We start from the raw sequence: 22,670 nt of genomic DNA on the forward strand, positions 1-22,670 counted from the left end.
GTTTTACTACCATGATCACTTCCCCTTGTAGCTCCAGTTTAGTGGCCAGTGACCAAAAGAAATGATCATTTCATGTCAAGTATGTAGGAGGGAAACTGAAAGTGATGAATCGTCATATAAAAGTTCCAAGAAACTGATTTGCTTACAACAGTAAAGTGCATAAAAACATAAAATCTTCATTTAGATGCATTTTAAAGGGATATCAGTATTTTAAACATGGTGTTTTTCCCCCCCCTATTTAACAAGTATTAAAGCAGGATGCATTTTTTGACATTTCTCAGGAATGGATTATGCTGTATTTGAAGTCTTTTTATACATTTTTACCTGGAGTACCAGCAAGTTTGTGATAACTGTTTTTTTTTTCATTGTTATTATTTCTAAGAAATGTTGACTATATCTGTTGATGGATACCTGCTCCAACAAGTTTTATCTGGGGTTTTTTAAAAAAGCGGTTACCTACTGTTTGCTTTTAAAGTGAAACTATTTTCGTGGAACATAAGGATATGTAAAACAAAAACAGCAACATTCCCATAATAAAAATTTCAATTACAGCAGATAACGTTTGTGCAATTTATCTCAGACAAAAAAGGAGATCATGATAATTTTCTTGTATGTGTGTTAGAATATGTCCTGTGGCGTGAGAATGTAAGAATGTTTACTGATAATAAACGCTTATAAATTGTTGACAGCATTACTACTCCTGGAGACTAAACTGTTCATTATTAATGACAAAACATGTGGCTTCTGGACTTCACATTTGTAATGAAAGCTTGTCTATGTTAGTGCTCTGTCTGGTTCGGGTTAAAGGGGTAATTATATGACAGTACAGTTCAGCCCAACTACTTTATTGCCTGGAGGAAGCACAATCACTGCTGACTGTAGTTTCCTGTCCAAAAGCAGGAGCAGCAGCAGCAACAGCAGCAGCACAAGTCAAAGGCTGACACAGTGGGTGTGAGAGGGGCGAAATAACAGAAAAGGAGATACACACCTCAGCTTGAGGTTATAATTAGCTTAGCTATTTTCTCCAGGAGGACCTGGACTTTCTCAGCAGTGGTTGAGCAAACCTGAAAACAAAGGTTTCTGCGGAGTCAAACTTCGCCACATCTGGTTTGCTGGAGGACGGGGCGAGCCGAAGTCAGGCACTTTGGAGGCGGAGAGAAGACTATCCGTGCTGAAGAAAATGCTCTGTATTTTGGAGCTTGTATCACCTGTATGAACCGAGAAGAGTTTTTGACACCGCGAAGAGACCCAAGTTTGGAGAGAAAGAGGACTCCAGCGGAGCTCGAGGTCCAGCGAAGGAGATGAGATGAATTAGACCAATAAATAAACATTTTGGTTGCTGAAGTGTCGCAGACAGTGAGAAGGTAAGGCTGTGTTTTTCCCCCCTCGTGGTTTTGTGAAGATAAAAGTAAGAAAAACTAAAGCTGAGTTCGGCCTCAGCGTGCAGACACTCGCTTTTAATCAGAGCACAGTCATGCAATCAAGGTAAACAAAATATCTGCCACATTTTGCGACTCTAGGCCCTGTAGGCTACATTTTCCCGAATATAATAGTTTAATGCGCTTGCAGCTTCTCACGGAACGTGTTTAAATTTGGCACGTCGTATAAGGTACGAAGATTTTTCTTTTTCCCCCGAAACCTTTACAAACGTTTCGCTATTTCAGAAGTTTATGGCCAAGCCTGTCGCGTTTTTTTGTGGCCGTATATTTGCGAACGTGGCTCTAATGAATGTCTTCCTTTTGAACGTTTATTTCCCTGAACTTCGCTGTGCATTGTCAAAACTTTTCGTAGGGCAGTGAGTGCAGCGTTGTTGCCACGGGAGCGCGCAAACAGCTGCCCAGCTGAGCTGGTTTGACTGGTGGGGCGCGCGCCAGTTCCTTGGCTGCACGTGAGGCAGAAAAGCTGGAGCTGTCTCATATTTTGGAGCGGATGCCCGAGGCCTTCAAAAACTGGCGAAAAAAAGACATTTACGAGGAACTAGGCAAAATGTATCTTAAAACGGATCACTGAAAGTTTTCTTGTTTTAATGTATCCGCAAGGTAAATTGATAGGGTGCTTATGTGTTTTGCTAATTTACTAATTTGCGTGGCCGGTTAATTGCAGTGGTTGCGCCTCTTAATTGTTAACTGCTAACAAATTGCTATTTGAGTCTCTTCCACCTATTGGACTCGAAAGTGAAAGGTTTATTATTTAATATAATCTCATCCTTTTACAGAATATTAACTAGATGTCATCGTCCAGTTCAAAATCCAAAATTCTTAGATTTAGACCTAAATCGGACAATTGCAAACAAAACACATTAATTGTGGTTAATGTGAAAGTTAATGAGTTTAATGTGAAGCTGCAATATATTTTTATTAATGGACATTTCTTTAGAACATTTTATTCAGCATAGCAGGAGGGAAACATATGATATCCTTATTTTATTTGTAAAATGTAGTATATGTAACACTTCGTAACAAATTAAAGTATTTTGTGTGTTTTCAAAATATATATTTTTATGAGGTAATATAGATACAATTTTGTGTAATACTGAAAAATGTATTTTAATCACTAAACTCTATAATATTCACTGAAAACCTATTTGGGTCTTCTTGAAAGAGCTCTGCAGTTATGTCAAACCATACTTGTAAAAAGGCTTTGAAATATATGAGTCTGTCTCAGGGTTCAGTAGTTTTACTACACTAGATTTACTTTTCAATTGTTGCAGACTATTTTGAAATATCTATATAATTCCTCTCATATGCAGCCAAAAACTATTTACTGTCAGAACATGTAGTGTCATGGTGTTTCCTTATGCCTTCAAGGGTTTCAGAGAGTTATTTTTGGGCAAGTTCTGGTTGTGCATTCCTGCCATCTTCCAGCTAATGTTTATTCGATAGATTCGGTACAGTTTGATTATCATGAATAAAAATGTGTTTAGTTTAGCTGAAAAAAGTTATGGAAATATATTAAATTTGAGGAAATTACCTGGCAAGAAAACATGCCCAGTGAGAGTTTGCAGCAAACATCAGACTATCTGCCTTAAGATGAATGATAGAGATGGTGTGTCTCCCTGAAATGGTGGAAGATGAAAACATTATAGCTGGTTACTTACGGTATTTCAAAAGAGCTTATTGAATATCCATCTTAGTGGCCACTACTCATACTGACATCATGTTCAGATGTTGCATTTTTGATTTGAAGAGGTCAACCCATTTATTCATACGGTCTTGTTGCTTCAGGCTCATTCACCTCCTCCCTGAACAGCAGGCCCACGCCCATGGATGAGGAGAGGAGTGCCACTACCATCTCCGCAGAGCAACCTGATAATGAAAACCCTGACCTGCCAGCTCCAAGTTCACGCACAGACTGGAACACAGAGAGTGAGAACAGCTCTACAAGTCCACCCCCCTTTCCTGGTGAAGGTAAGAGATAAAACATCCCAGAGAAATTTGACAATTGAAGGTGCATGTCCATTAATTTGGGTATTATAAAGAAAATATAACCTATTTCAGTAATTATAAAATGAAACTGATTCATTTCATACAGAGTGATATATTTAAAAAATGTATTTCTATTAATTCATTACAACGCATTTAATGTGAATCAAAATTCACTATTTCAGAAAATGTGAATACTGCACAAGACCAATAAATAACTGATGTTTAACAAAGAAATGTTTGCCTACTGCAAAGTATAACCCTTTACTGTTCAATATTGCCACTCAATCTTTGCTCAAGGTTTCTTTTGTTTAAATTCCTGCATCAATGCAGCTTGGCATGGAGGTTATGGGCCTGTGGCTCTGTTGATGGGTTAAGGAACCCCATGTTGTTTTTATTGTGGCCTCCAGTTTGTCCGCATTGTTGGCTCTGGTGTCTCATTTTCCTATTAATTTGTTCAGCAAACTTATTTCAGGTGAGTTTGCTGACCTGTTACTCTCTGTGATACCACTGCCATTGAAGTAGGTGCTTTAGGTAGTGTCAGGGGTCCCAATTCCCACCAGAACATGAATTCAGCATCTCTGTGAAACTTGACAGAAAAGTGAAGTGTTAGGTTCCCTAACAGTGTTTGGTAGACGTTCTGGTGACTGTTGATTTGAGAAAACAAACTCGACACTAGCAGGCGCCCTGCCTGAAATGCAAACCAGATTTTCATCTCAAAAAGAGGATTTTGGCCCAACAGTCCAGGCAAGCCAGACAAGACACTTCTGATGTGTCTTATGAGTTGTTGCCCATGTCCTGGAAACATCCTCTCATTGCTGTGGTTATTCCTATTTCTTGTGCAATGTTTTTTCCACTCTACTTTCCTTTGTGGACGGGAAGCTTCTTGACCTTTTGTGTTTTACAATCCTCCCCATGACTTTATGCCATACAAATGTCATAATATACTATTTCTGTGTTAAAAATACATTTTTAACTGGTCGCATGTAATATCCTATCTTTCCAAAGATTAATTTTATTAGCTCTGAGCCATAATATTGAAGATTAACTGACATAAATACTTGAAATATTTCACTCTGTATCAAAGGAATCTATTTATGATATGAGTTACATTTTTTATGGGAATTTGAATGATAATTTTCTTGTCATTCTGCACTGAGGTGGGCTTGCATGTTTGATCAGTCCTTCGTAAGCATTCATTAATATGAATGCTTAAAAAGGAACAGAAAGCAGAGACTAGGCGTTTTTGAAAAAAGAAGAAAGAACAGCAAGCGGAAAAAACATAAGAGAAAAAGACTTCTCTAATTTGTTTTTGTCAGCAACATAATAGAATGCAATAATAATGAAAACCAAATTCTGTTTATTTCAAGAATAAAAATAATCACATATTAGCTTTTTGTACACAGACACAGCTCATGCCTCTTATTCCTCTGAAGATAATGGACATGATGTGAACATGCTTAGCAAAATATTTTGGAAAACAACAACAACACCAAGTGGTGAAACATGAGGCTTTATTGGGCAGGTCCTTCTTTAGTCATCTTGTAGTTGGGTTTGTGACTCATAATGACGCTGCTGCCTGTGGAGGATATTATGGTAGGAAGTTTATCTCTGTATAGTTGGATACACGAAGCAGCTGTATGTTTTGTATAATGCTTTCTTTACAACCCAGCCACATAATTTAAAGTTAATCTTTTTATCCACCTCTATGAAAGGGTATACACGTGGAAGTTTGTTTTCTTCTGTATGTAAAAAAAACAAAAAAAAACAAAGCCTACACTTTGGTACCTTCTCTGACAAGAAAACCCCCCAAAAAGCATTTCAGTGTTTTTCTTGGAAATAATGGTGATTCATTAGGTCCAAGGCATTATCAGTGACAGGCACAACAGTTGTGTATTCAGGTGACGTACCGCCTTGGATGATCTGTGGGGTCAGGACCAATTCAGCCCAGTGGAACACTGAAATGCCACAATGGGGCCCGTGGGAGTTAGAGAATGAACCCATGACCCTTCCCTCTTTGTGAGTTTTGTCATGCTAAGGGATGAGTGACACGGTGGGGTGGGAACAGGACGATGTGGATTCAGCTCGGGGCTGTTATGTGTCTGAATGACTCAACCAGGATTGGCCAATTACGGTTCAAGTCCAATCAAGTTTTTCAGAGAAAACAACTGCACTAAGTGTATATGCGGGTGCAGGTCTTATGAGGTAATTAGTATAGGTGTGGCTTACAGACAGGGTAGTGTGCAGAGATTTAAGTGGTTTGTTGTCACGGGAACCTGCTACAAAAATCTTTCATAGCTGCTGCAAATATTTTATAGAGTTTTATATTTGTTTTTACTTGTTTTTAAAGGCATCATATGATTCAGCTGGCCATGATTATGATAGAGAATATTTTCTTATCATATTGACATCTCTGTTTCACAGCACTGTGGTTAACCGCTATGAGTATAAGTATGGTATCAAAGTTAATGATAATTCCTCAGGACCTTTACAATAATTAAACATGTGGATTGTGCCCAAACATGCTGTCTTTTCTGTGCTATTTTTACCTGTGGATGCTCCTCAGGGAGCAAAGACAGAGTTAAGTGTAGATTCTTTTACCACCACAATGTGTGTAGATCACAATTAGTAGGTGAATCAAGGTGAAGAAAAGATTGGTGAAGCTGCTGCAGGCAATAAGGTGCTACTTTCAACTTGTCTTTAATCCACATCCAACCCAAACCAAACTGTGAGCAAGGCAACAAACATATGTATCAATCTGACATTTCAAGCAATCCTTCTTACAACATAAAAAAGGGGCGTAAAAGTGGTATGTATGTTAGGCGATAAGCAATAGTAGTTTCACAAGAACAACATATATTTAGGAATATTTTTGAGAACACTAAAAATCCTATTTTTTTCACAAAAGTTTTGTATATTCCAATCCAAACTAGATTAACTAGATTTGACTAGTTAATTAGATTATGGTTTTTATGCATGTCTCAATATAATATTGAGACATCAGTGTAGAGTTATTCACTTTATGTTTTATTAGGACTAATAGTCTTTGGTTAGTCATTCTATTTTGATATTTAATATTTTTGATATTCTGTTACAGAAATCCATGATTCATTTCATGGCTTCATATTTAGGCTTGATATATTGTTAGTCCAAGAAGTAGACAAATGAAAAAGCAGATTCTTTTGCTGCAACGAATTGATGCTGTTGTGACACACAGGGTTGGGGACATTGTTTCACAAATATTTGTTATGCCTTTATTTAAAATCCAGTTTTTGCAGGTGATCTGTCTGTGAATGTTTATGTTCACACCCATTGTTAATTTGTCTCTGCTATGAGTTTGAGTTATGACACACAGTTAGTAGTATTAGCATAAAACAGGCATTTAGAATATACCATGCAAGTTGCATACCTCCTTGTTCCCAGATAGGAGTATTTTCCTGACAGAAGAAATTGCTACTTCATTATTACAGGACCAACATTTTGTTGTGTGCATGCTTCTCTTGCTTGTTGAGAGTTGCTGTCACTTAAGCTGGAAGATACAATGAGGCAGTATGTGTATTTAACAGCAGCCTTTCACCACATGCTAAGCTCCTCTGGTCTCTTTTACGAACAATAATTATCCCACCATTCTCTATATTTCCCTTTCTGTCTCAATCTTTCTTTCTAAATGGCTTTTTTATGTCTGTTTTACTCATCAAACAATGTCATTTATATAAAAATGACAATTTTAATGAATACAGCTTTGAGCTCCCAGTATAAGAGTTATGACTTAATTAGGGTCATTATCACGGGTTGAAGACGTCGGAGGTCAAACCAAGAAATAAAGACCCCTTCGGACCACCATTTTGATACACTTTAAAACCAGTGTAACAAAGTTGGCACTGGATCAACGATAAGATATTTGTATTGTTGTCAGAAAGTTAGGAGTTTAGACTTCCACTAGGTGACCTCCCACATGACAAAGAGGCGTGAATCAGCTGCACTTCATCTCCTATATCATGATATACTCTGAAACATCCATAAGTCATAACTTTGGGACAAAGCAATCAAACATGATAAACTCTGCACTCATTCAACAACAAAAACAACCTTGAGCAGAAGTAGGTGGGGTTGAGAATACCTATTGTAAAGGACTAGCTACAGGTTAGCTGCTCAAGTTACCTAATTGGGAAACTAGAGTAATTGTTCTGGCTGATTCCACCAAAAGTGGTACGCAATTGTACGGTTTGCTGGGGGTTTTTTTTCGTTTGATTTTATTTAATTGTGACTAGGAAGGCACAATATATTGGCATTAACATTAATATTGATTGACATTACTCTTTTTTAAAAATATATCAGTATCTGTCTCATAAGTAAAACAGAGCTGATATTATTAATCAATGGTTTATTTACATCTTGTGTATGTGATTTTACTGGGGGAGGAGGTTGGCCTTGTGGTATTTATTTGGGCAGTGATAATGATACAGCAAAGGATTGTGGGATGTTTAACTGAAGCAAAGCAATGTCAGTGGCGTGTGGTTGATTTTCCATTATGTTTTTTGCATCTGCGGGAGGGACTTAAGAATGTTATGGTTTTTTTTGTGAAACCCCTTTTAGGTTAATATGCATATTATAGATTATTGGAAAGCTAAGATTTTTGAGATTACAGATATACATATATCTTATGACGTACAGTATATAATCATAAATGTGGAGAAAGTAAACACTTTTGTCAAACCACTCGGAAATACAAAATAATGTCCAACTTACCGTTAAAAGTCTCATATCACTAACAGAAAAGCACCACATTGAAAATAAAACTGTCTTTTTACATCCACAAGGATCCAAGTTAAATGTACTCCAATAAAATACTTCTTCCACAAAAAGTCTTACATGCACAATCTATCATAGTCTGTCACTGACAGCTTTCAAAATTTCCTTCAGATGTGTCGATTTCTCACAAAGCTTTCATTGTAATTTCCATTAGAATGCATTTTTTAAAAATGCTTTAAGTGTTTTTGGTAAAAAAAAAATAAAATAAAAAAATGGTGGGTGGGAGTATTATTGACTTTTTTGAGCTTTTATTCTCTAAAATTAAAATGATTAGTATGCCTTGCAGATTAAAATGTAAAATTATTTTTATTCAACCAAGATGTTTTTTTTCCTGATTTGAAATGAGATAGAGTTCTCTCAAAAACAGTAATAAAACTTATGTAAAATAATAAAAAAACATATCTATTTTAATTTACATTTTATTAAAAACAGCATTCCATGTTTAAATGTGGACAAATAGGCCATCTGTTGTTGTTCAAACAAGAAAAAAAATCATCAGCACTAAAATTTTTATGTTTATGCATATAACATATAAATGTTATTGTGACATGCTTCAGATTTTCTCCTGCAATATATACCTTGAGCAATTTAAAGTGGTTTTTGTATGTTTATATGAAGTAAGAGTATGACTACATGTAGTGTATGTTCAAATAACACAGCTGCATTGTGGGTGGTTTGGAGCAGCTTTTCTCCACCCTTGTAATTTATTCTGCCGCTGATGTAACCAATATGCCTATGTTGAGAAGGTATTTATTTAAGTATTTCTATTATAGTTACATTGCGATGTAAGCATAAAGAATAGTTTAGTTTCAATAAACCTTTTAGTGCAAAGGGCAAATTGACAACCATGCTAAAATTATTATTTTTAAAGCATATGTCCTCTTTATTCTTAACATAACTGAACCATTTATGAATATATTTGCAGCATCTTGTATGTTTCTGCTCTTTGCTTCAGTGTGTGTATGTGGCTGTTTCCTCACTCATCCCTTTTGGGTGCCTGAGGTTTGTTGAGCCTTGTGTCTAATTTGGTTTCCTGCAGAGATCAAAATAAACCAGGAAGAGTTTGAGGAATTTTTACTGCATATTTGAACAACAAAAATGAGCATACTATATTTTCCTCTACCACCTTGCAAAACAAAAAGAGCTGAGAACCTTGTTTTGCTGTTGCTGTAGCTGCTTTGGTGGCCTGTCCAGTCTCATTTTCTTATGAGTGTGTCTCTATAAACTAACAGAAAATTCTCTGTTTTTTCACTTTCACTCTTTTAATCCAACACCTCTGGTATGAAATACAAGAAAGACATAATAGTTGTAGCCAGCATCCGTCTGCATGTTCTTTTCGGGCTTGTCAGGATACATTTGTAGTGTAGGCTTGGGTGATTAAAACGATAAGCAAAGTGAAAACTGTGTTCTCAGCTAAAAGTCAAATCTGTTTTTCACAGATCTGGGGGTCTGGGATGGTTATCCTTTGTGATTAGCACAGACAACATCTTCAGACATAAGAGAAATGTCTTATCTTGAAACATCAGATTTCATGTCTATGCCTGTTGTAGATTTCCTGGCTGGTATTTTTCAGTTACACTAACATCCCACATGGTTAGAAAAGAGTTTAAAAAATATAGAGTATATATATATTTTTATTTCTCACTCCCATTAACATCTGCCAAGTGGTGCAGCCAAGAAAGGACTCTGCAGCTTCTTGATTAAATTGGCTGCCCCTAAGTTAGAAGCATGATCAAATTATTTGACATTAAAGCTATGCAAGATTGAACTTAAGAGCTTCACACAAATCTAAAGTAAAGAAAAAAACTATGTAATCTTATATTATTCACTTTAAGTTACACGACTTGGGTGATGACCAAAAATATGGGTATAGGAGGATCCATGAAAGTAGCTTTGTTTGAATAGGGCGGCTTGGCTGTGAGATAGGAACTGAAGGAGAGCTCAGAATTAGACTGCTGCCTCTTCACATGAAAAGAAGCCACAAGATTAGGCATCTCATTTAGATGCCTGAGGTTCGACTTCCTTTGGAGTTATTGATGGTGTATCCAGCATGTAGTAGGGCCAGTGGTAGATTGAGACATTACTTCAAGAATTACAAATCTCACCAGGGAATGAGAGGTTTTAGGATCACTGAAGGGTCCTAGGCACACACAGCAGGAAAGAGGAGGAATCTGCAAGCAACCCTGTTTAACCTTTTACAAGCTGAATTCACGAAACAAAATCTGCCTGATCAGGGTAAGAAAATAAAGCACAAACTACTCAGACTGTAAGGCTCCATTCACACTAATTAAGAGTGCTCTATTGTTTTCAGACGTTCCAAGAACAATCCAACTTTACAGGCATTTTGGAGACCTGTTTTCAGAGTGAAAAGAAGCAGAAGTTTATTGACCTTTTAGTTGTTGGTACACAGGTTTCTCCCTTGTGCTTTTTCTGGATATTCTACATTGCTGTTATTACAGATATCAAGACAGTATTTAAAGGTTTCCACACAGTTTACAGAATTTTCCTCAAGGTATTTTTAATATTTTATAATTTTCTGTCCCTCAACCACCTGTTTAAGCTTTGTTGCAGAGAAGGAAGAATAATCAGTATTTTCATCATTTCATCCTACACAGTAATTTTAAACTTTTGCAGGTGTCTGTGGGTATCTCTAGTTGAGAGCAGTCAGACAACATCATATACCAAAAAATGTTTTTCTGATCATTGAACAGAGGCTCTGGTCCCTGAAGCTGTGTGTACATGAGTTGTGTGTTATAAAACCTGAGTCTGCTCCGTTTTTTCTTATCCTCACCATGCTTTAAGCAAATATGTAAAGCACGGCGAGTTTTTGTTGCAGCAAGAGCAGCACTAGGATGCCATAGGAATTGCAGTCACAGTGCCAGAGGCGTCACAATGACTTACTTGATGTGGTGCCAGTCTAGTGTGGTTGTGGCTAGATTGGCATAAGGCCAGTCCTCCTTCAAATTCTCTAATGAGCAAATTACACCAATGCATGCGATGCCTGCATGCTGTTGGATGTGCCTCCCCTGTTGCTACCAAGTTCCTCCTTCAAACGTACTGCCACCATGATGTTACCACAGAGATTCGGGAAATTCTCAGTCTTTCCTGCATAACGACAAGTGCACAGCTTCCCTAATCCGGGGTGCGTTAGGGATCTCTTTGCACTACTCATTATGCAGGATGGAGAATGATAGACCTCTGAGAGACCCTGCAGAGACCATCCAGGTTCTTGCTGAGAGTAAGATCTGGTACAGACTTTAACATGAAGATAAATTATTACAAGTGCAAACCATTTTGAAGTTAAATCTATTGATTCATTCTGGTTTATTCTGATTTATTTATTTGTATTTATTTTGACTGCTAATGTCTTTGCCAACATTTTATTACAATACTGCATTAATATTACACCTTAAAATTGCTCCTTATTTTTTACTGTGCTTGTGTGGTGTATAGCTGTCATGTAAGTGGCTGTGTTTTCTCATGGCCCAGAGGAGACAAAGACACACAGTTAAATTACCCAAAAGCCTGTTCATCTGCAGACAGTTTTTTGTCTTTAATGAGCTTACAAGTCTTCTTTCTCTCACTGTAATCTCTGATTCTGGACATATTCCAATGCAGCACTCAGTGTGTGTGTGGGAGTGTGTGTGTATGCGTGTGCATGCTTCTGTTTGCTCTTGGCAAGAGTGCAGCCTAAGAATTGCACCCTTTTTTCTTTTCATTTCTTTGTCTATGTATGCATGATTATTTGCTGACGGGTAGTAAAAGAACCCACACCACTTCTCTAGTTGGGTGTTCCTTTTGTTTCATCATTTTTTTCTTGATAAGGATCTTAGTAGTTGCACATAGTTTGACTTGGTTTCAGTGTTTTCTGTCGGCCACAGAGTTAGTATGGCATCTTAAATTATAACTCGTGTTGATCTGTGGCTAAACCTTCAATTCACATAAATTATTTAAATACTTCAAATATCTAAATTAGAATTCTAATTAGCAGCAGTGGATGTGGCTATATTCAGATTTATTTTCTTTTTAATGAGTTGGCTTGTGCGTAAAAAATACAATAAAGTGCAACTTGGCCCAAATAAAACCCTGACTCACTCTCTTGATACAGGCAATGTAAGATTTTGTGTTTAGGTCTAAAGTGGTTAAACAAATCCAGCTGAAAAGTCAAACATCACAAAATATTTTTTTTACTTACCGTAATTACCACCTGTGGTGTATTTGTGTATGCCTAATTCCTTCTTTATAGGTGTTAAGAAAGTCCATATATGGTTCCTGTTGACACCTCTCTCTATTTACACTCCAGGATTATTCAGGCGTCGTGAATATTTGCACGTTTTATTACATTAGAACCCCAAATTTCAATGTATTTTATTGAGATTTTACATGATAAACTGTCGCAAAGCAGTGCGGCGTTATAAGGGATACGATTTTGGTTTTCAAATGTTTTTTACAAATACAAATGAAAAATGTATAATGCATTAAGCTTCAGCTCTTTTAACTGCCACCTAATCAGTAAATAGGGTCTAATTTAACTTCAGTTTCATTGCAGCTGGTCTGTGATAGTCTCAGAAGTTTGTCAGAAGATTGAATCAGTTAGTCTATTTAACAATGTATGAGGCTTTGAACATTTTATGAACCACTGTTCATTCGTCTCTTTAAAAATGGAAAGAGCATGGTATAACTGCAACCTGCAGATTCAGAATAAATTGAATGTAAGTCAGTAGTGATTAGACTAAAATTGAACTTTTGGCCTTAATGAAAAGCATTAAATGATTTGGGAAAAATTCACCTTCCAGCAGGAAAGTAACCCTAAAACAAGAATCGCAATGGCATGGTTTCAAAGTTTATCCATGTGTTAGAAGGGCCAATTAAAAGTCCGGACCTAAATCCAAATTTGTTCTCAATCTAATATGTGGCAAAACTTAAAAATTTATGTTAACAGATTCTTAAACTATTAAGGAAAGCTGAATGGGCAAAAATTTCCGTCTGTACATCAGTACAGAAATACCACAAACATTTGGAGTTATAAATGCAGATGGTTCTAAAACCATTTACTTAAGAGGTGATTAAATACAAATATATGTCACACTTATAACATTTTTATTTATAGAGAGATTTAAAAATACAAGATTTTCTTTTCAATGTTAGCTTTCAAGATATGATTTTGCATTTTCCACTTAGATTCAAAATGCTATAATAAAAAAGATTTTGTGAAGAATTGGCAAAGCTGTTTTAGACTTTATTTAAAAGGTTCTCTAAAACGTTTGCAGATGTATTCAAAGCCAAAGGTGGTTCTGCTGAGCTATGACATTAAACCCCTACAATAAACACATTGATGTTTGTGGGTGTTACTAAACAAAATGTGAAAAAAAATGCTTTGTGGGGTCATTTTCAACGCTGTAGAAAGAGTTTTAAGGGGTCTGGGAAAGGAAACAAACAGAAAAACTTCTGAATGGTTTTCTGAAAAGCAAACTCATTTTATCTGAGAAGCAGCAGGATTTTGTCCCCTGCAGCTGTTACAGGATATGTCAAACCGTTTGCCTTCTCATCTAAATAGTGTCAGTATGTATGCTGTGTGTTTGAACTAATCATTACCCTGTGGGATACATATGCCTTTGTTTTAATGGTTAATTGTTTACTTGGAGGATTGCAGTTCCTTTGAGTCACCCCTTTAAGGCTCCTGACACGTGTACATACGCCGCATTACAGATACACATCAAAGAGACGTCGGTGCACGGTCACGAACAAGCACACATGTTCATCCTAAAACATAAACACACAACCCATTCTCTATTGCTCCCGTCTGATTTTGATTAGTCTCATCGTTTTCAGATCTCAGAAACGGCCCAGAGGTTGGGTGGGTTGGTGGTTTGTTTTTGGTGCCAGCACGCAACTGGTTGAAGGGGAACTTGAATGGCACCACAGCTTTGGTGGTAAAGGGCTTAGGCTCAACTATTGTGATTTAAATGTTTATAATAAAAAAGACTAGTTAAGTAAGAAGCCATATACTTTTAGATCATACCGCCCTGCAGGCAGCTGAAATCTGATTGGGTAAAATAAAGGGCAGTTCTCAATAATCTAGGACAATGAAGATTTCTATTTAAAAAGCTGTGCAAATAAATCCCTGGCACAGAAATAAATTGCATAATTTTTTCACGATTGTATTTGAACATTTTTATATTTAGTTGTTCTTTGCTATAAAAACTTTAGGAATTTTGTTTGTCATTCTCCTCTAAGTATTAAAGTGTTGATACTGAGTCAACACTCATTTGAAAAATCACATCTGTTGCACTGAAAAGAAAATCATCTAACAAGCACTTGTATTGTTTTTTTCTTTTCAAATCTACATAAAATGTTTTTAATAGCTCAAAAATCAGAATTATTCTTTTGTATCCAAAAGTTATCACAAAACACTGCCCACATGTCAGAGACAGGATCTGCAACATAATGATAAAATGTGTGTATGAAATGAAATTACATCAGACTTATATAGCACTTTTCAATCCTCAAAGGTTTCGTAAAGTTGCTTTAAGAAATGACTGAATGGAAATCAGTCATTTCCAATCACAGACACAATCACATGCTGATGATGGCAAGCTACTGGATTGTAGCCACAGCAAATACATCAAGTTCATATATATTAGAAAAAATTGTGCTAAATTTGTGAGAAAAAATACATTACAGTGCTCAGAACAAACTACGTTGTTATCATTGTTTATAAAAATGTTTTTATTGTATTGTAAAATAAATTCTGACACAATTAAGAAAACCACATTTCAATTAAAAACATGTGGTAGTATTTTTTTTATTTTTAATCTGGCATTTTGTTTTTTATACTATATGCAGCATTGAACATATTCATTATATTCAAAGCTTTTTCAGTTTTTGTTAATTGTTTAATTGGAGGACTGCAGTTATATTTTCTTAACCAATGTCTAGCTATGTATTCTATAACCTGCAATTGTTCCTTGCAAGTCTATTTATTTCATTTAGCTTTTGGTCTCTTATCTTTTTCAAATTTGTAAATGAAAAGAAACTTCCCTCAGCTAAAGTTCATGGATTCCAGCACAGCTGTCTTGTATGTGTAGATAGGAAGAATTGACGTTCAAGTAATGATTTGTTCTCGCCTTTGCTCCATGCCATGTTTGCACAAGACACTGACAATAGACTGCGTCTCAGGTCTGTTTCACAATACAGTATGTGTTACATGGATCTCAGATTGTGTTGCAACACTAGTAATCTCTGGTGTAATTAATATTTAGTTTCAACAGTGATACAGGGCAAAATGCACAACGTAGAAATTTACTTCAGATTTTGTAACATTTTTTATGTACTGGTCTATTTTAAATGCACCACAGTCAACATTACTTTACTATTTTAAGTTGTCGTTTGCACGGTTGCCTTGCAGCAATGAAATTCTGTGTTTGAATGTTAGTCAGGGGCCTTAACTCATTAGAGTTTGCATGTTCTCCTTCAGCATGTGTTTTTATTTCCCCACAGTCCAAAAACATGTACGATAATTTATTGATTCTCACTACATTACCCTTAAGTCCACCCATCTGTGTATGGTTGTTTGTTCTGTTCGTCTCTGTGATGGACTTGCAATCTTTATATGATGCCTATAGACAGCTGGAGATGAGCAACAGCCAGAATATAAATGACTGTTGGCTAAAAGTGAAATAGTGACAACTCATAGGTTCTTCACAGGGCCTCTCGAAAATGTCTACATCTCAGCCTCTTCAGAGATGATGTGTTCTGCCAAAATAGTGGCTATTAGTCTATTGAATTAATTCAAATGTGCAGAGGAATGTGAAATTGAGAGTATGGGGAAAAGTCAGGGGACATGTAGGAGAGGACAGATAGAGAAGTGAGAGAGCGGATAGAGTAAATAAACATAGCCGGGAAGTGTTGAGTCCACGCACAGGACGTGGCTCAGTTTGTGTGTATTTATCAAGCCCAGCTGGCTCCCATTTACCCAGGAATGAGTCTGCACCTCTCAGAGGCCTGCGCCTGCCTCACTTTGAAGGCCCCTGTGTTGTCTCTGTGTGTTTGAAAAAATCGGCTTCATTAGTGGACTGTATGGTGTCTCTGAACACATACTACCTGTAATATTTACTGCATGTGTATCACATGGATGTCCTCTTATGTGTACATTTTGAACATATATTTACTCCCCAACTCAAACAGACACACACACACACATGCACGCCCGCACACACACACAGAACAGCACAGATTTCACAAGCCTTCACATAGACCCCTAAACAGCCACCAGGGGTTGGATTTAACTGCTTCCAGATGGAGGTTTAGGACAGAGCACTCACCAACACACAGACAAAATCTGGCTTTGTTGAAGTCAGCAAAACTACTCTATTTTAATTAATTAAGTGCTGGTAGATGGGAAATGATGGAAATAGCTTTCCTGTGGATGTTTAATATGAAATAAAATTTGGAATCTAAAAAGGGATGCAAACCCACTCTATCTAAAATAGATATTTTGTACATTACCCTCTTTTTTAATGCTTAACTGTATGTACCTGTTTGTGTGTTTGTTTTTGCAGATGAGGCCTACACCTACACTGAGCCCCTCATATTGAGGGTGAATGGCACCCCTGAAAGGTTATTAAATGGTGATGGTAATGGAGATAGTTGCAACACAACACCCAACGACAGCATTACATGTGAGTAACTGAGCAACTTCATCAGCACCCACACACACACACACACCCACACACACACACACCCATTGAGACAAAGTCAGAGAGAGAGACTGATCAGTTCAGTTTCCATTACTGATGGCTCTTCAGATGAGTCATATTATCCTGACCTTTAACTGATACAGTCACACACCCCAAAGAAATAGGTCAGGTATTCACACACACAGTTAATGTTTTGTACATGACCAAATCTCCACCCAAGTCTGAACTTAGAGGTTTATGTGCAGAACTCTTGACTTTTCCAGTTTCCTCTATTTTCTGAATGATCTTTCTTCCTGCCTTTTCTCTTTTGGAAATGGATAGTTAGGGTGTCAGCATTTCCCAGACTTTACTAATCACTTAGGATTCACTGTACATATTGGTCAGTCAGATTATAGATAACAAAATAACGGGAAAAAAGCAAAGTCCTGAAGACTAATTAAGTGAGCATATTTCCCTAGCTTCTGCCTCCCATTAATCCCATTCTGTTGAGAACTTTATTCACACAGAGGCCTTTTCAGGATTCATTTATAAGCAAACTGGATTACAGACCACTGAAAAATTCCTGCCTCAGGATATTTAGAAACTCTATTTGCAGCTATGGTGTGGATACAGGAAGATGGAGGCACTTTTAAAAACAATAGCAGACTCATACACTTATTCATTAAGCAACCAACACTCTGCTTCCTGTTTATTTTGTTGCATACTTCTCTTGACTACAGGCATATACAGCTGATATTATAGTGTCTTGAAACGTATCGTCACCTCCCATAATTGCTTTCAGAAGGCATCAGAGTGTTAAATATAGTCCACATATAAAATGCTGTTGTTTTGTGATGACCACAAATCTGTCCTTTATGGAAGAGTGGCAAGAAGAAAACCATAAGGAAGAATTTCATAAGAAATCCCATTTTGAATTTTTTCACAATGTAGAAAACAAAGCAAACATTTAAAAGAAGGTATACAGATGAGACAGAAACTAAAGTTATTGGCCTTCATGCAAAACACTATGTGTGGCACAGAACTGACACTCCTCACATAAACACGTGTCACAAGTAAAGATGATAGTGGCAGCATCATGCTGTGGGGATGCTTTTCTTGATTAGTTGCAGTCAAAGTGGCCAGAGTTGGCGGGAAGATGAATGGAGCTAAAAGTCGGGCAATCCTGGAGGAAAACCTGTTAAACCAGGATTTGGAGGTTTTGACTCCAGCAGAATAACAACAGCCAGCGCTGCAATGAAATGGTTTACTCTTCATCCAGTCTGATCCAGTGGTTTGCAACATCAGAAAATGTTGAAAAGTTTAATGTTATTATTTTTTGTAAGGGTGGGGCTGTTTGCTGAGCAAGTTTGATTCAAGGCAAATTGACTTTGGGAACATTCCTGCTGTTTGGCCATTGTTTGATCTAAAAGGAGAAAAAAGTATTTGGCCATTTTTCTCTGTGTCCCAGAGGGGAGTCTTACTGTCAGCAGGCTCTGGAATAACTTCTTAATTGCATTTGTTAAAGAATCCGAGGTTTTGTTTCTCCATTTTTATTCATCTGTAAAGCAGTTTTTGTCCATCCTGGCCAAACCAAATTTTCCATTTTTCATCCATTTAAAGAGAAATAATTATTTTGTCTCATATTGTTTTTTTGGGATTTTCTTTTTTTTTTTTTTTTACATTTGTTCAATCGTCTTCATCAGATCTCCGTAAAGCCGCATCTCCCTTTCTCCCTTCACTAACGAGAGGCATCAAAAATCCAAGCTTTCTTTAAACGCTTTATATCATCAACCACCGTCACTGGCTTTTCTTTCTCAAATTACAAGTCTTGTGGTTTTGTCTCGGTCGTATAGAGACAGACACTGTCTTCCTCGCCTTGATGTGCAGTCACAGTCAGATTTCTGAACCAGAGCCAAAGGCTATGCACGTCATGTTGTGCCATTACTCCACCGCATTTATTTTTTGTGCCTTCATTTTCAAATAAGACTTCTCAACCTTACTCTTAACCTGGTTCTGCTATGTCATTTATTTCTTTAGAAGACAAGACTGCACAATAATAACACCCTCAAAAATCTAACAAAGTTGTTCTCATGCTTAGCCGCTAACCCTACAGCATGGTGAAAAAAATTTAAATCCTCCTCCGTGGCCTAAATTCATCCTCGCTTCTTTGCACAGAGAAGAAGAGAGATGATTTAAGTGAGTGAGTGGTGATTGAAAGGAGGAATTTAGGGGCGAGGAAGGGGTTGTATAAGCTGTCATCTGAGTATGTGTTAGAGAGCTGGAGCCCGAGATCTTTTCTTTGAATCCAAGGCCAACTATAGGTGACATCATAATAGCTAGTTTGTGCTAACTAAATAACCAGCATGTCAGACAGGAAGTGGATAAATGGATAAGTAGGTGAACACAGCGTTCTATGAAATAAGTGGATGAGTGAATGTCTACTCTGATTCTCCTGCCTCTACCTGTCCCGTCTGCGCTTTGTCTCCACTTCAGATTCTTGGCTAAACACTTTAAAGCCAGATTTTTGTTCCTTTTCATGCTTTTTCTCTGCGTCATTTTGTTTCGCAACGTAAAATACACCCGCTCCATATGTTCTTCTGGAAAGGTTATCCAACTATCATATTTGCAGGTCATCAAAGAATTCCCCCCTGTGTTGCGCAGCTTTTTGCAGCCCTTAAACTTTTTCAAATGTTTTCATTTTACAGCCACACATTTGGTCTATTTTGTTTTGATTTTGGAAGAAATTTGATCATTTTGAAGTGGAAGGTAAGTTATGCAAGTGTGACTTGTATTTAGCCCACCTCCATGTCTTTACAGCAATTCCAGTTCCACATTCAAGTTTGTCTCCACCAGCTCTTCACTTCTACAGACAGCAAAAGTGCACATCTATCTCCTCGACATCCCTGTTATTTTTTGTCTTTGTTTTGTCTGTGTACTGTGACTCGGGTGTTCTGTGAGAGCACGTTAAATGTGGACTATGTCATTTTCAAGCAATAAATCAATAATGTTTGTACAATATTTTGGCTTTGCAATGAGTGTGTGGACGTTATAAAAAAAACAAAAAAAAACTGTGCTCAGGCTTGCTGTGAGATCACGGCCTGCTGACATCTGCAAAAGCCTGTGTGTGGGTTGATGGGGGTGTCTGCAAACCGTGGATGCACAGAACTAGTGATGATGTGTCTGGCTCCAAGTGCGTGGCAAGCTGTCTGAGAACAATGTGCAGAGAGGTTTACTAACATATGGGGCTGGCTTGAACACACAGTAAAACTCTTTGGCCAGGTGATGTCATCAGCACGGTGTTGTCTTTGACGTCACCGACGCAGCAGGAAACTCATGTTCACAGATGTTTAACTGCTCACAACCGTGACTGGAAACAGTGAGACACATGTAATTAATTACTGACAGGATCACAGTAGCATTTATGGCGTAATATTTTTAGTTTGAGTTTTTTTTTTTTTACAACATATTTTCAGAGCGTGAGAACTTAAATTATGGTATTTTGATTCTTCAGGAAATCAGGGCACATGCTGAGAGGAGCTGTTTGTTATTATCTTCATCATCAAAGCGGCTGCTAGCTGTTGTTTGGAGGATGTCTAGCAGGACTGTGATGTTGCTTTTGATTATAGTCAAACACAGAGACTGTTTGTTCACTGTTTCCCGTTTCTGTAAAACTGACTAATTCACCTCGTTTTTCTCTGGCTTTCTTCTTCTAAATTTGCCATTTGTCATGTTTAAACTCCTTTCACGTTGTCTGCCAAGCAACAAGACACAGACTCATGTTGGAAAGTCTACCTTTTTAGGCAGTAATGTCTTCAGGGCCATGTGTGGAAGAAGTGGTTGGTTGATAGTCATTAGAGCTCCTGGGCATTCAGTTGCTCCTTCATATGTTTTTATTCAAATTTAAGGCCTTTTCTTTCAGGATTTGCACAGAGTTCTCCTTCATTTATCAAGCGCAGCTAAAACAAATTAGCCAAATAAAACAAAAAGTGAATGAAGCCACCTATTTATTCTGTGACTAATTTTTATGTTTTTTTTCCCCAAGTGAAAACCACAAAAGAAAAAACTGATTTGTTTCAGATTGTTTTCTATGTCATATAATACATTATTTCAAGCGCAAAAATGCCGAACTATGTCCTTCAGATGATGAAACGAGACAGATGTTCAGTACACAGCTGTGTTTTACCAGACATATCAACAGTAGAAAAGCCAGCTGTCATATTTTGTGGAGGAGCATACCTAATTACGTTTTATATATTATTATTTCTGTTATTATAATTACATTATTACATATCAGTATAACTTCGTTGCTAAAATGACAAAAGTGACTATGTTGTCAGTAGAGCTAAATTAAATTTATTCAAACCAGAGAATGACTAAAATATAATTGTCTGTATTATGAGTGTCAATGTTAGTGCTTAATATGGTGCATTCACTAAATGAAAAAAGATAGGATTTTTGAGTTTCCAACTAACCAAGCATCTGTCAAGGCTGACCAAGCTGCTGATCCTTTGCTGTTGTCACCAGACAATTTAATCTCGCATTTCTACAGTTTATGTCTTTTCACAATATTCTGATTAATCAAGCATTGGACTAACCCTATACAGTTTTACATACTGGAAATATTATCGATGGTAATCCATCTGTTGCTAGGTAACAGATTGCTAAGAGAGTATAAGCCTATTGCTCACCCTTCACTAGGCTAACAAATTTTGCTGGACGATAAATTGTTAGAGAAGTTATTGTGATAATCGATAATATTTCAGACCATTTTTAAGTGATATAATGGTAATGACAAAATAATAGTGAAAGAGCACATTCTAAAAGATTAGAAATTATTATTAAATTTTAATGAACATTTAACACTGGAACTGGAAGACATTTTAAATATCCAAAATAAATAAACAAAACAACAAATAAAATGAATTTTGAAGTCTTTGTAAACAAAATTGTCCTTCAGAAAAGGGCTGGTTGAGACCAAAGCACCAAACTGAAGACTTTTATGTTCCAGTTTTTATTAGAAAGAGGGAAAAAAAGAGATAAATGATAAATTATGCCAATGGAAATAGTTGAGTTTGTTTTAATTTATCATGATTTATTGGTTATTATGACAGGCCTACTCTTCACAGATTTACAATCTGTCCCATTTCTAAAAAGGTTGTGACACAAATATTGACACATAACAGCAAAGCTGTACTGTTCTCATGTTTCTTGGACTGAAAAGTCCCTGCAGATCTACAGTTATATCCTCCTTTGAATTTTGACTTACGGTGCCTCTAACTGAATACAGTTCTTATTAGTAAGGCAAAGAAAATAAGTCTAATGTACACTGTAAGTTCTTAAGTCACTGGATAACAGCCAAAGGTGTGAGAAATAGGTTTTTCAAAGCAATACTGAATTAAAGCTCAGCCCTATTAACTCGGTTTCAGAGCTTATCAGTGCTGGGTGAAACAGTTAAACTCTGTAACAGAAGACCAGTAAAATCCAGTAGTAAGAAATCTGGGACAAATTACAGGCACTTTAGAAACATTTGAAATGGTTTTGAAATGTTGCATAAATGTTGGGAAACTTTTTCTGTGAGAGAAATTCTGTCAAGTTCTTGCATCTACATATTTTTCCGTATTAAGAAACAATTGTGAGAAAACAACACAGTATTATAGTTGGCATTCAAAATCTGTTCAGAATTGATTGCTGGCAGAAACACCTTTTTTTTTTTTGTCTAATTGTCATGGTTTAGAGCTCATGTCTGTAGTTAGGCTCT

The 22,670-nt window shown here is 36.8% G+C and overlaps 1 protein-coding gene across 2 annotated transcripts in view; it reads left to right on the top strand.

Moving 5' to 3' along the window:
• Window positions 1-874: 874 nt before the first annotated feature.
• The window catches only part of mdfi (MyoD family inhibitor), a 33,495-nt gene continuing 11,699 nt past the window's right edge, over window positions 875-22,670 (top strand). The window contains exons 1-3 of one of the 2 annotated variants that reach the window (XM_032549882.1): window positions 875-1,364; window positions 3,225-3,407; window positions 16,796-16,915. In XM_032549882.1, the coding sequence (XP_032405773.1) occupies window positions 3,263-3,407; window positions 16,796-16,915 (265 nt within the window). In that variant the 5' untranslated portion in view covers window positions 875-1,364; window positions 3,225-3,262. The remainder of the gene's footprint in view (window positions 1,365-3,224; window positions 3,408-16,795; window positions 16,916-22,670) is intronic. The other variant, XM_032549883.1, reaches the window with a different exon arrangement.

The sequence above is a fragment of the Xiphophorus hellerii genome, chromosome 20, assembly GCF_003331165.1.
Source record: "Xiphophorus hellerii strain 12219 chromosome 20, Xiphophorus_hellerii-4.1, whole genome shotgun sequence".
Classification (NCBI taxonomy): Eukaryota; Metazoa; Chordata; class Actinopteri; order Cyprinodontiformes; family Poeciliidae; genus Xiphophorus; species Xiphophorus hellerii.